Source organism: Anabrus simplex, chromosome 1 (assembly GCF_040414725.1).
Source record: "Anabrus simplex isolate iqAnaSimp1 chromosome 1, ASM4041472v1, whole genome shotgun sequence".
Taxonomy (NCBI): Eukaryota; Metazoa; Arthropoda; class Insecta; order Orthoptera; family Tettigoniidae; genus Anabrus; species Anabrus simplex.
In genome coordinates this window covers 43,077,854-43,092,112 of record NC_090265.1, presented here as the reverse complement: position 1 = coordinate 43,092,112, position 14,259 = coordinate 43,077,854, and the positions used below count along the sequence as shown (strand labels likewise).

Below are 14,259 nucleotides of genomic sequence, written 5' to 3'. Positions count from 1 at the left end.
GGGACAACATGCGCTCACTATCTACTGTACATTGTTGGTTGGGGTCCACGACAACTCAAGACAGTATGTAGCAAATCTGCTGAACTCTGTCTGAACGGCAGTTAATGAAGCATGACATCCACATTTTTCACTTTCCTTTATCTGGGTTTGAATTGCATGTTTCAGATAACAGTAACCAGACCAGATATTTCATGAGAGATCTGTTACTCCAGACAATTTCTCAAGCTCATCTAATTTATCAGTGTTATTCAAAATTATATTCCTTGGATACAAAGCTTGAAAAATGGACACAAAATGCTTATGGTTGGGGTCTTTAGCTTTCAATGTGGCTAGCTTGCACTGTGAAGAATGAGCATCTTTGACAAATGTGTCTCTACATGTAGCCTGCTGTAGAGGAGTGAGCTTATTCAAAGCATCATTAGTTGCTGCCGAAAAATTCCCCTCACAAATGAAGGTAAAACTGGCATCAAGGTTATGCAGTTTGGGGTAAAGGAGATGAGAGGTAGGATACAGAGACCCTTCAAGTTCAGTAAGGGGTCAACCAATCCAGCTGCATGATTTGTGACATAAACCATGCGGGAGTGAAGCGTATTCATTTCTCGGTCACTCGGATCAGTCGGGTACTTAATACCACAGTTGTTGATGTCTTTCATGTCAGACATCTTGAAAAATGTACCATCATCAGTAAAGTAAGAACTCAGATAGAAGACAGCCGTGAAACCAGCTATTCCACCGGGTTATGACAGGTGCAGGAAAAAGCTTTGCTTCCTTTGAAGCACCATAATTTGATGTTAAGAATTGTAAATCATTATATTTTCGCTTTCTTATGTTCAAAAATGCAGGCTCTACCATCGCAACCCCGTGATTTAAATCTGTCATCACTGCGACCCAACTATTGCCAACCAAGCTGATGTTAAGTGCACAGTACTGTACATGCATTAAATGATCCCCTATGACCACATTTAATGTTTCATAACACCGGGTCATGCACGGGGCACTGTCACTAACAAACATTTTAACTGCATCATATGGTACACTATAACTGTGCAGAGCTTCTAAAACAGCACGAGAGCAGTTTGTAAAATTTCCTGCATCAAGATAGTACACAGAAACAATGTGCAGCTCTCTTTTCGATCCGGCTGGGACTTGGAATATGATGATGATAACACAACGGCCCATTCTATCTTTAGTTTCATCACAGAGTATGTTGATGTTCTTCCCCACTAGAGCCTCTGCTGTTCTTTTCTGATGGTCAGATGCAGTCCAGACTCTTAGCTCTTTGCTTTCCAGCTTTTGCAGAGGTATATTTGCTTTGGGAAACTGTGCGTTTCGAGAAGATATCGCTGGAAATTTTTCGTCGTTTACAACTATTTGTGTAAGCACAGAAGATTGCTTTCTTTGAGACGTACTAGCAGCAGGGGTTGAACTTGCGTTATCGCATCGCTTACCCATGTGTTTTTCAGATTTAACATGTTTCACAACGCTATCTTTTATTTTTTTCCCGCCCACCTCGGCAATTACAATACTTGCAAAACACTGTTGCTGAATCTGTGGCATATAAACCATCCTTTGCATATTGCTGAGCCCTTTCATGCCCAGTTTGTGTCGTGCACCCCGTAACCTAAACGATCGCTCGACTTTCTACTCTTCACTAGTTTCAGTTTTGAACAACAGAATAACAACAGTGCGTCTATCTTGTTATTTCCGTGACACTCGATTTACATTTCGATAATAATGGATACAGATCTTATTCCCATTGTAAATATCGATTAAAGTCAGCAAGCAGCAATCGATCGGCTACTTTTCTTCATCGGTCGGAACGGTCGAAAGATTTATGCATCATATTTTGAGTATTTCTGACGATTTTGCCAAAATATGTTGTTTTTGCCAGTAAAGTAGCATATTTTTGCGGAATTCACACCAAAATTGCATATTCATACTAATTTCGCATTTTGGGCCACAATTCATGTTTTGTCGTACTTCTATTCATGCGTAAAAATGATTTTATTCAACATTAGAATTACTGTAGGCTTGGATTCAGTACAAGATTCAAAATGCGATTTTTTTCAGGTCGCTAGCGATAAGTCATTTTACTACATGTGCACTCTTCAAAATTATCATCTATCATCATTACCAGTAGCTCATGTGGATATCATCCCTCTCATAAATTCTATAAGTTAGGTGAACTGTATAAATGTGTCACATGAAACATGTCAACAGGTCATTAATAAATGACAACACCTCAGTCATCGCTATTTATGAAAATAGTTATTTGTATATCATTTAAGAAGACTCTAAGAACCATTATCTTTAGCAGTTATATGTGACTAACCTTACCAATAGCATAAATGTGATAAAATAAGATATATTTCTATTTATTAAGTAATCATGACTATGGTTGAAATCTGGGTTAATGTTGGTTAATATTCTACTCAACTTTCCTTGTATGGATTTATCTTGACGACTTATACGTGCCTACATTCTATATGTGAGCTATACAAATCATATTCAGTGTTGGATATAGAATATCTAAGATTGATCACTCAGCATGGAATTAAATATATTATTAACCTTAAATTGCATCAATCCTCTTATTATAACCACTGTAATAAATCATTATTTTCTTTGTCGACGAAATAACAACTATCATAATCATTATTCTTCTTCATATTCACTCATTCTTCATATATATATATAATCTCCTTCATATCTCATTATCATATTTCTTCTTTCATATCAACTACCTTCAGGTACACGTTGATTTGACGCATAGAATTCCATAACCATCATCTATTTGCTTGAATATTCCATTTCTTCTTAATTCACTTCTGTTTCATTTTGTATCATTCATATATCTTCTCATAATCCGACTATAACCTACATATGGCACTGTATTACCTCCATTTAAAAAAATACCAACCCTAACTTGCTTATTACATTAATCATTGAGGCCGGTCTCCACTGATTAACATTAACAACATGTTAAATGTTAACTGGCGACACCATCATCATGTTAAATGTTAAGTGTTAAAATACTGTTTCATTTAACATTGTGTCCAGACATAATAAACGTGTTAAACATGACTTCCTTTGTTTATGTACAGGTAGTTCATCATATCAATTTGTGGTAATACATTTAGGTGGTGTCTAGTATTTCCAAACAAGGACAATGGACTCAGATGACGAGGATTTGGCCTTTGTTATTGCCACTTTTGCTTCTTGTTGTGATTTAGAAATGCATTTTTATTAGGCACATTTCCTTCCCTCATCCTGCTTATTGCTTCAAAAGCAAACCACTTTGAAGTACAGTGCAATCTCGATTCTCCGTTTTTAGAGGGACCACTGAAAAGAAACATGCAACATGGGAAACGGAAAATCCGGGAATGAATGAACCATGAACAATTTGGCTAAACATCACAAAAAAGAAATATGTATACTTAAAATCTTACAAACACCCCTAAACCAAACCATACTACAGCCCCAATGGGCCTTCCGCCTACCAAGCGACCGCCGCTCAGTCTGAACGCCTGCAGATTACGAGGTGACGCATGGTCGGTGTGACGAATCCTCTCGGCCGTTATTCCTGGCTCTCTAGACCGGGGTCGCCATCTCGCCATTAAATAGAGCCTCAATTAAAGGTAATTGTAGAATAAATGAACCTGGAACCAGCCCTCATATCCAGGTAAAAATGCCTGACCTGGCAGGAAATCGAACTTGGGTTCTCCGGGTGAGAGACAGGCAAGTTCGACCGCGGGGCCGGTTTCAAACATTAATTACCGGTACGCGACTTAAAAGTTTCGAAACTTTAAATTCAGTTTTACCGGGGAAACTTCATCGGTTTCCTCTGAAAACTTCTTTCAGTTCAGCAACTTTGATCGGTCAAACTGTTCGAAAAATCTTACATCATCAAGCCAAACAATCGACGACAAGTAATTTTTAATTCTCTAATCTAATAAAATAAAGCACATTGGATACAAAAGCGCCCAACATGATGGCGAAATCCCTTTTTCTTTAAATCTTCCATTGTAATTTGGTCACCGGTATACTGTTCGTAGTCAGTTTGTGGAAATCTTGTACCGCGCAAATTAGGCCTACGGCTTACATCGACTTTTAAAGGTTATGTTGAACTCGAGAATATTGTTTGGAATGTAAGTATCGATTCTCAAGTTTTCGAATGCATTATATACAATTATGTCTGTCACTAATCACGATTAAATGGAGAGAGAAAAAATATCATCAAAACTTCCGAATTTACGGTTATTCACGACCTTGACCTCAGCTGGAAAACGCGCTCGCTGTTCAACGTTAAAAATTAAATAATTGAAAAAGAGGTTCAACCTATTCAATACATAAAAGAAAGAAATGTAGTGATTACATTCTTATTTAATAGTAAATATAAATGGGACCGGTTTCGACCTTAGTCCAGGTCATCGTCAGCCGTAAAAACATGTAAAACAATGCATATGAAAAAGAAAAAGATTAAGTGAACTCTGGATCGGTATAAGATGAAACATAAATTAATGATGGGGGTAGAAATTGTGAGTCACTTAAAAGAAAACAGTACGTAATATTAAGAATGGTAGTATGGCACACGCAATGATAGGCGAAGTCTCACAATGTTTATGAATATTGGAGAACGGTCAAATGGGTCAGTTTCCACACTCTGTCTGACAGAATGGGTGTCGGTCAAATGGGTCAGTTTCCACACTCTGTCTGACAGAATGGGTGTGGAAACTGACCCATTTGACCGTTCTCCAATATTCATAAACATTGTGAGACTTCGCCTATCATTGCGTGTGCCATACTACCATTCTTAATATTACGTACTGTTTTCTTTTAAGTGACTCACAATTTCTACCCCCATCGTTAATTTATGTTTCATCTTATACCGATCCAGAGTTCACTTAATCTTTTTCTTTTTCATATGCATTGTTTTACATGTTTTTACGGCTGACGATGACCTGGACTAAGGTCGAAACCGGTCCCATTTATATTTACTATTAAATAAGAATGTAATCACTACATTTCTTTCTTTTATGTATTGAATAGGTTGAACCTCTTTTTCAATTATTTAATTTTTAACGTTAATACTTTCAATATGGAACAATGAAATTTTTATCTTTAAATACTCGCTGTTCAAGTTGGTACGAGTGCGAAATGATGCAGAGGTTTTTACATGTAACGTGTGCAAATAAAATGACTGCGGTTTTAACATTTTAACACAATAACGTGAAATTCCTAGTCTTACATTAGGACCAAAACAGTAATAGGCAATCCCAAAGCCCCCATGGCTTTATGTATGTAAGAAGGTGCAACATCTGTTCTGGTCTTGATAACGTAATCATATGCGATAATATTAAAATACTAAATTTGTGTTACTTAAGAAGGAGCAGTTTAGATTCCTGCCTGAAAGCTCGTGACTATACAGTGCCCTGAGGGAAGTGCCGAAAACCTGTTCGGCGATACACTCGGGGGGGAGGGGGGGGGGGAGAAGTAAACATCTAACCCTGGACATAATGAAGACGCTTTGCAAGTACGAACATTTGATGAAACTCGTTCCGTCTTCAAGTAGAGCTGTGGAAATGCGCTCTGTCTCCTTCCAATTGTTGTGGACACACTCTGCTTTGTGATTTCGATTCTCTAAACAATACCACCCGAATGTGATGCTAAGATGGTCCCTTATGCAAGTTCACCGCTGATCGCTTTTCCGCTTCCTCAAATTACTGCAAGTATGCGTTGCCGTCCTTTCGTGAGATACAGTTTCTTGAAAAACACGTGATCGAGGATTTAGCGTTGATGGGACTGAAATTTCTGAATGGTTGATACGGGATATCGTTTCCTCGAGGAACAGATAATTTAGGATTTTTACGATGTGATTTAATTAGGATGCTCGCGGGACCACGTAATTTGAACGGATAATACGGGAAAACTTAGCGTCCGGGTACGTAGAATCGAGGTTCTACTGTATAAACTTCATCCGCCCCTGACTTCCGACTTTTCTGAACTTTTTGCAATTCTCGACTGTACTGGGAGTGGAGGGATTCTAGGTTTATTCGATGCACTCACGGGAACAGTTATAGATAATTTCGAGTTCTTGGAAACTGTCGGCTCTCTTCACTTTATCTCTGTATTCCTTTGATGAGACATCCCACAAACAAGGCCCAGCACCTCCTAGAGAACAAGGCCTGGCAATACGATTCGTGACGTCACCCGACTGGGCTCAGACGTGACCACCACGGCTCAGTGCGAGTGGATAGTAGATGAAGCTAATTCCTTAGGAAAATGGAAAAATACGCTGGTTAAAGTGCATTCCTACGAATATTCTTTCTCATAGACGCGCATATCGGAAGCGAAATGAGTAATATACCGTAATAATTAGAAAGAACAATTAAAAATGCAAAGAATTTTTTAAGAGTCTTAATACTGGACAACTTTAATAATATGTTTATATGACACTTTCTTGCGTATATTTAAGAGTAAAAAATGATCAGTTCCTTTTACAAAACTCGCCATAAGACCTCTCTCTGTCGGTGCGACGCCAAAAAAAAAAAAAAAAAAAAAGAAAAAGCAAGCTTTTACAGAACTGAACTTGCTGATGAAAGGTAAAAAACAACATGTAAGTACAGAAAAAGCTATTAAATAAAAATAATAACGTATAAACTACCTTACTTACAGTATATTAGTAGCAGTCCAGGAACATGCAAGCTGTAATGCTCAGTGTTGTCGGTCATGAAAACAGGTAAACATTTTTTTTTACAATAGAAACCTCACATAAATTAAGGGCGTGAAGACCCCACACAATTTGGCTGTTATGCAAAGAGAATGATTATAGTACATGCCAACAATAGTTTGTTCATCAAGTCATCAAAATTATATTCGCATTCCCTAATGTAAATAAATGTACTTATATGATTTTGGACCCTGATTCAAATAACCAGAACAGGAAAAAAATTGAAATTCTTAAATTTGAAAAGTAGCATGCCAATTCTTATTACACTTGAACTGACCTTCAGCCAGACATTTTCTGAAATTGTTTTCAATTTAACTTCACCAGGTTGCTTAAAATTGAAATGGACATGAGGTGAACATTATATAAGAAAATATAAAAGGAAATCTCTATGAACAGTAATTGTTAAAATCCTAAGAAACCATATTAAGAACTTGCATCCCTGCCATTACATTAATAAAAAAGTAGCAGAACACACACTGAACTACTCATTTCATGCTTTATGAACCAGCTGCACTATATAGATATGACACACATGAGATCAATTAAGTAATTAATCCCCAATTTTTCACAGATGCATGTTAGATTCAGTACATAACAAAAGCTGGAAGGAGTACTCTCTCCAAGAGGAAATTCATAACCAGAGTGTGAATAGGCTATAATGCTGGAAGAGGAAATTCATAATTGAATTCACAATTACTCAAACAGGAATGTTTACTACTGAAGGAACTTACAGTGATTAGCCCTGAATTCAGAGTTTACACATTCCCTTTGAATGGAATTCATAGAGGTTCATCAACTCAGTGATTAATAATAGTAATGTACTAAAAAAAATTAGAAAGCCTCAGCTTACCACAGACAAAAGGAAAGGATGGTTAATGATTTTGTAGGATATGTGCCACCAAGGTAATGAACCATATCACTATACCCACAACAGTAGTCCTTTGAAGTTATGTGAATACTCAGCACATTCCAAACTAAATGTAATAACTGGTCAATTCAATACAGCAAATGCTTAAATCAGTAAGATATAAATCACCCTAAAAAATCTACTATTTCATTCATCAATAGCAAAAATATAAGAGACCTATCTACAACCTTTCACAAGCCTTGGATGAGATAAAGGTGCAGTCAGTAATTTCCCATTTCTCTCATCATACATGCTGGTCGTCTTTTCAACCTCAGTTTTGAAATGGAGCTCGCACACCTACAACACAGGGCTCCATTTCAAGGACCATTCCACAACTTAAGTGATTGAATGATTGGAATCATATATAATACACTAATAACTAAGACTTACCTCTGCAGTTTTGGAAGGAACGAAATCATCCCGGCGAATAGCTCGTAAACACTTAGCTCTCTCTGAGTCGTCAGTTGGAAACGAGAAAACACTCACTTTAGGGCCAGTGCGATAATTGCCCTTATAGTTTTGGAACACTGCATTTTTGAGGCATCGTTATTCATAATTTGAAAAACAGTGATCGCAATTCACAACACACCATTAAAAATAAACTCAGTTCTAACCTCACTTTAAACACAATTTATCAATATTAACAATTTATAAGTACTATCACCTTTAACTGAACTTACACTAATAGGAATATTAAGCGAGTATTAACACACAAGACTCGATTAACATTAATATAATCGATGAAAAACACACATAATAGGGAAACGCGTCCTCATACACCAAGCAGCAACAAGCTAACTGAGTTACTGGCATGGGCCAACTTCAACATACGTCATCAGCTACTCTCATTCGTATTGCCAGGCCTTGTTCTCTAGGAGGCGCTGCAAGGCCTTTCTGTTATATCATTAAGTCCAGAGTAATCTCCTTGCTGCACTCCATTTCTGACTATATAAATTTTAGTATAGTGTAGAGAGAACGACACACGTGCGCGTACTGTATTTGTAGCTTATAACAAAGAGAATGAGTGTTGTAGATGTTTCCTTAAGTTTCAACTCTTATTTTCCTTGTAGATTACTAGTATGTTCACCTGAAATTCAATTATCTATTATGATTTCTATTTGATGCATTGATATTACTAATTGCTGTGAACCGAGTTCAATAGCTGCAGTCGCTTAAGTGCTGCCAGTATCCAGTATTCGGGAGATAGTAGGTTTGAACCCCACTGTCGGCAGCCCTGAAAATGGTTTTCCGTGGTTTCCCATTATCACACCAGGCAAATGCTGGAGCTGTACCTTAATTAAGGCCACGGCCGCTTCCTTCCCACTCCTAGCCCTTTCCCGTCCCATCGTCGCCATAAAATCTATCTGTGTCGGTGCGACGTAAAGCAACTAGCAAGGAAAAAAAAAGTAGTAATTGCTGTGACTTAAATTGTTCTTTCTGGTCAGCTATGAATGTTATTTGCTGCTGTTCGGGATTCATGACTTCATCCTTGCCACCATCTCCTTATCGATATGCAACTTGAATTTATTTGCCTTCATTTTGCGCGTTTGAGCGTAGTAGTCTGTATCTTAGGTCTTCTTTTCCCAAATATTGTATTGATTTTCTTCAAATCTCAATATGCTTCTCGTATTATACGATTATTTTAACACGATTGGTGCCTTGCTTCTTTCAGTTTGCCGTCTTTTTACGAGATGTAGTAGTAATAATGATATAACAATCCTAGGCTTTACTTTTTTTTTTCACTGACGCGTTGATATTTCTTGTTTCAGTTATGCTATATATATCACTTTCTCGATATCGATGATTGAATTTATGTGCCGTATCTATTCGTCTCGTGACAACTGCGTCCATTTTAGTTCCAAAGTGTCAATTTATGACAGTAAACTGACACAATATATACAGGTAAGAATAAATTATTATATTAATTTACAGGTATTTACATTAACGGAACTGATATCAGTGTCTGGGTACAACACGTTTCATAACCTCACACACAATACGATCATTCGACTATGTAAATAATAACACCACTCATACTTAATGACATAACCTCACACACAGCTCGATATTTGTGTTAGTTACCCATGGGTGAAATAACATTGTTTTCAAGTTATACATGGTATCGCACTTGCGACACGTTATTAACAATGCATAAAACAAAATTTCCGTGAGTGATCCGCGTTCGTATTCAAGAAAAAGGGTGGATGGACACGTAACTCGTATAAGATTGGATACAAACGGTTTGGGGAAATCTAGCAGGGTCCCTCCTTCGATGCCTGGCCCTTCTCATGTTGGACAGTTTTCTTTTTTTGCCGGTATGTCATTGTTATAACATTACATGAATTGTACTTTTATTAGTTTATGTTTATTTCACCTCAGGTCGTATTATCAGCTCGTAATGGGAAGAATATTTTCCAGTGTCAGTACTTCACACGCACGTGTCTTACTTACCTGATGTATCCTATTTGATTTCCAGAAAAAATATCACGCCAGAACTTGACTCCAAATGACGATAATAGCAAATGAGTTGAACCAATTGTGTTTGTAGTATATTTGATGTATAATTTTTAAATAACTGAATTCCTTTAATAATTTACGCATCCAAAGTTTTTGCCTGTATTTTTCATCAGAAAAGCATGTTAATAATGTGAGAAAATATGTTATTTTGCTTTAAATAAAATTTATTTTTCTTCATCAACGGTATCTCATTGACATAATTTCTTCCACAGGTCCGTGTTGAAAGATAAGCTGTTTTGTCCTGATGACTGCAAACCTGGAAGTGTGGTGTCATGTTACATCAACACTGTGAAGAATTCTGGGATTGATGTCACCTTGGGTTCCAAAGCTCGTCACCTGGTTGCATTTGTGCCTGCGATGCATATGGCAGATGTACCTCTCAGGCATCCTGAAAAGAAGTTCAAAGAAGGTTCCAAACATAAAGCACGGGTGAGTGTTGCAGGAAAAAATATTTCTTATTAAGTGGCGGGGTGAAAATGAACATGTAGTAGGAGGTCATTTTTAACGAGTATCAAGGGTTTGATGTAGATGTTGATTCCCATAGGGAACCTAAAATATTTGTCCTGAATGAGTAAATTTATAATACCAACATAATGGTCCGTTATTGGAGATTATAAATTTCCCAGCTAACTCATTCTTGGTTGCCTGCGTTTCGCCCTCGTGTGCTAAGTTAGGCTCGTCAGTTGGGACTTAGCACACCACCCAAGACGCAAGGCTAGTGCATACCGTGGAGGCCACTGCATAGACTATTTAAAGCCACCAGCAGTGCCAATGCACTATGAGAGCTATGTCTCATTTCCAAAAAATAGATGCCTGCCTGGCCATCAAATGATGTAGATGTTGATTCCCATAGGGAACCTAAAATATTTGTCCTGAATGAGTAAATTTATAATACCAATATAATGGTCCGTTATTGGACATTATAAATTTCCCAGCTAACTCATTCTTGGTTGCCTGTGTTTCGCCCTCGTGTGCTAAGTCTATGCAGTGGCCTCCACGGTATGCACTAGCCTTGCGTCTTGGGTGGTGTGCTAAGTCCCAACTGACGAGCCTAACTTAGCACACGAGGGCGAAACGCAGGCAACCAAGAATGAGTTAGCTGGGAAATTTATAATGTCCAATAACGGACCATTATATTGGTATTATAAATTTACTCATTCAGGACAAATATTTTAGGTTCCCTATGGGAATCAACATCTACATCATTTGATGGCCTGTTGTGTCCGCCCCAGATTGGAGCTCAGGACTCATTCTTCCGAGGATCGAACCCATGACCGGGAACGTAGGAGGAATGGTGTCGCTGAGACATACACTGATATTATAGGGGAAATTATAAGCTAATAGTAATGACTATGTAATGGCAACAGGGCCAAGGAATCATAATTATAATGCTGATATAAGTAAATTAAGAATCATATAAGATTTAAGAGTTTGAAGGCACACCAAAAGCTGTAAGCAACAAGTTGTGTAATTAGAAGTAAGGCTTGCACTATAAATTGAGGATAGTTATGTCCACCTTTTCAATACAAAAACAATGTGAGGTCATTAACACATCACATATTTATTACCTTTCAAACATTGGGACCGGTTTCGGCATTATTTGTATGCCATCATCAGCCATAGGAAACTTAGTGACAAGGCCTAAGTACAATATTAACATAACTTACAACATACATATATGTATATATAAAAATGAACATATTCTTACAATGCCTATTAAAAAATTTTTTGTTGTACACCATAAAACCTTGTATTAAAATTGGTAGCGTATTTTATGCGATATATTATGACTTTATACAATTATTTGACTAAAGTTAAAGCTTATTGTCAGTTTTTCTAAATATTACCAAATGTTAAAAGAGCATCCAGATAACAATTTTCAATCTTTAAAAACTTTTATAACTCCTAGGCGTTAAAGATAATAGTACATTTGTTTGGTCAATAGTACTAAATTGACATGCATTAAAATGAAATCGCCTACTGTCAGATGGGAAACAGTGACCTATTTTTACTAGGTATGGAGATAAGTTACATTATAAGTCTGTAGTAATTCTATAACTTGCGTTAATATAGTTTGGTTATTTAATAACAAGTCGAATAAAATGATAAATTCGGCTGATATTTTAAACTTTAAAATATTAATTGTCCATTGTAGAGGTCCCTTTTTTCAGTGAAGATATATAGTGAGCAAAGCAGTTCCTCTTAGAATCGATTGCAGGTTCACTCTATTTTAGGTGGATTTTGGATTGAATAAATTTCTTATTTCGTAATGTAATGTCGTTAAGCAATAATCGTAATGTAATATTCCGTCATTTATGCTAATGTTATAAAATGTAGATCGACTTGGTCGAAGTGGACTGGTGAACCAAATTTTCTTGGACCATAACATTCAAGGTCTTGGAGGTTCTAGAAATATCTCGATCCAAGACGGACCTAAGAAGAAAGAATATATATACTGTGTATTAGCGTAAGAATAACTAAGTTTAATAGGCATTATTTTCGTTAAAGTAGAAACTCACCCTAAGCACTGTGTTGTCGAGAATGAAGCCGATGAGGAACTGTCTACCGGAAAGGCGGAAAGCAGACTACGAGTATTAGAAGAGGGGCGGAGCATGTTATGTAGGGGAAGGGGGATCGCGATAATGCGAGGTTATTGGTCGGGAGGGCGTGGATTACGGAGGGGATGGTATATGAGCATATTGCGCACCATTTTGTGTACTGGTTGATTTATTGGTCTTTTTAGACTGTTGATCACTGAAATAAGCGTATCAAACAATATCGTGGGCTTTTCGGAAACCTCATTCAGATTATAATTCGGGTTAAAATACTGATCTAATGATATAAAACATTGTTCCGTTATGTCAAGTAAGGGCCCTTTTTCCATTATTTCTACGACGTCAATATCATGGTTGATGTCATGAAAACTGTGTTTATAGTCATTGATGTGTTGTCCTATAGCTGAAAATCTCCTATATTTAATGGCGTTGACGTGCTCATTGTACCTAACCTTAAAGGATCTCCCTGTTTGTCCAATGTATGTACTATTACAGCTGTTACAGTGAAATCTGTATACGCCCGATTTATCATATGGGTTTGGTGCGTTGACCAGTTTAGCGTTATGAAATATGTCGAGATTTCTGTTGTTGGTTTTAAAAGAGATGCTAATCTTATTCTTCAAAATGTTTGTGATTCTATAGACATTAGGGTTAAATGTGAATGTTGAGTAGACTTTTGGTCTAATTATTTCTTTTTGTAGGTTTGATTTCGGTCTGTGCTTGAACTTATAAATTATTCGTTCTATGAAACTACGATTATAGCCGTTATGGGCTGCAATACTACGTATTGTTTTTAGTTCTCTATTTAAGTCTGATTTTGACATGGGAATGCTAAAAGCTCGGTGTATCATACTATTATAGGTTGCTCGCTTTTGGCTGGGTGGGTGTATGGAGTCCTTATGAATGGTTGTAGCGGTGTGTGTTTGTTTTCTATAGATCTTATATTTAAAGGAATGCGGGAGCCGAGTGATTGTTAGATCTAAGAAGTTAAGAGCTCTGTTGTCCTCGGATTCTATTGTAAACTTAATATCTGGATCAATATTATTAAGGTGTGCCAGGGTGGTAGGTGCGTCTGAAAGATGCTGGTCCATAACTATAAACGTATCATCAACAAATCTGATCCACAAGAGAATGTTATTAAACTTCTTATCATTTTCTATTATAGTATGTTCAAGAAAATCAAGATATATATCAGCCAAAATACCAGACGCTGGTGACCCCATGGCCAGTCCATCTTGTTTGTATATCACTTTGTCGAATGTAAAGTAATTGCTATTAACCAACAGTTTAAGGATGGTTATAAAATCTGCTATTTCTAATTGACTGAGTTTGCTGTAAGTACGTAAGTTTTTTGAAATTATTGGTAGTAATTTTTCTGGTTTTATGTTTGCATACATGTTGATAATATCAAATGAATGCATCGTATAATGGGGTTGCATTTTAAAGTTGTCTAGTTTTTTAACTAATTCTAGAGTGTTCATCGCGGATTTGTTTGCTTGGAAAGTATAGTGTTTTCTTAGGAACTGTTGTATAAATCGCGCTGTCTTGTA

General features: G+C 36.9%; 1 protein-coding gene across 1 annotated transcript in view; it reads left to right on the top strand.

Annotated features, from left to right (window-relative positions):
* Rrp5 (Ribosomal RNA Processing 5) overlaps nucleotides 1-14,259 on the top strand; it is a 385,044-nt gene that overhangs the window by 124,218 nt on the left and 246,567 nt on the right. The window contains exon 9 of the mRNA XM_067156013.2: nucleotides 10,367-10,583. Coding sequence (XP_067012114.2) covers nucleotides 10,367-10,583 — 217 coding nt within the window. The remainder of the gene's footprint in view (nucleotides 1-10,366; nucleotides 10,584-14,259) is intronic.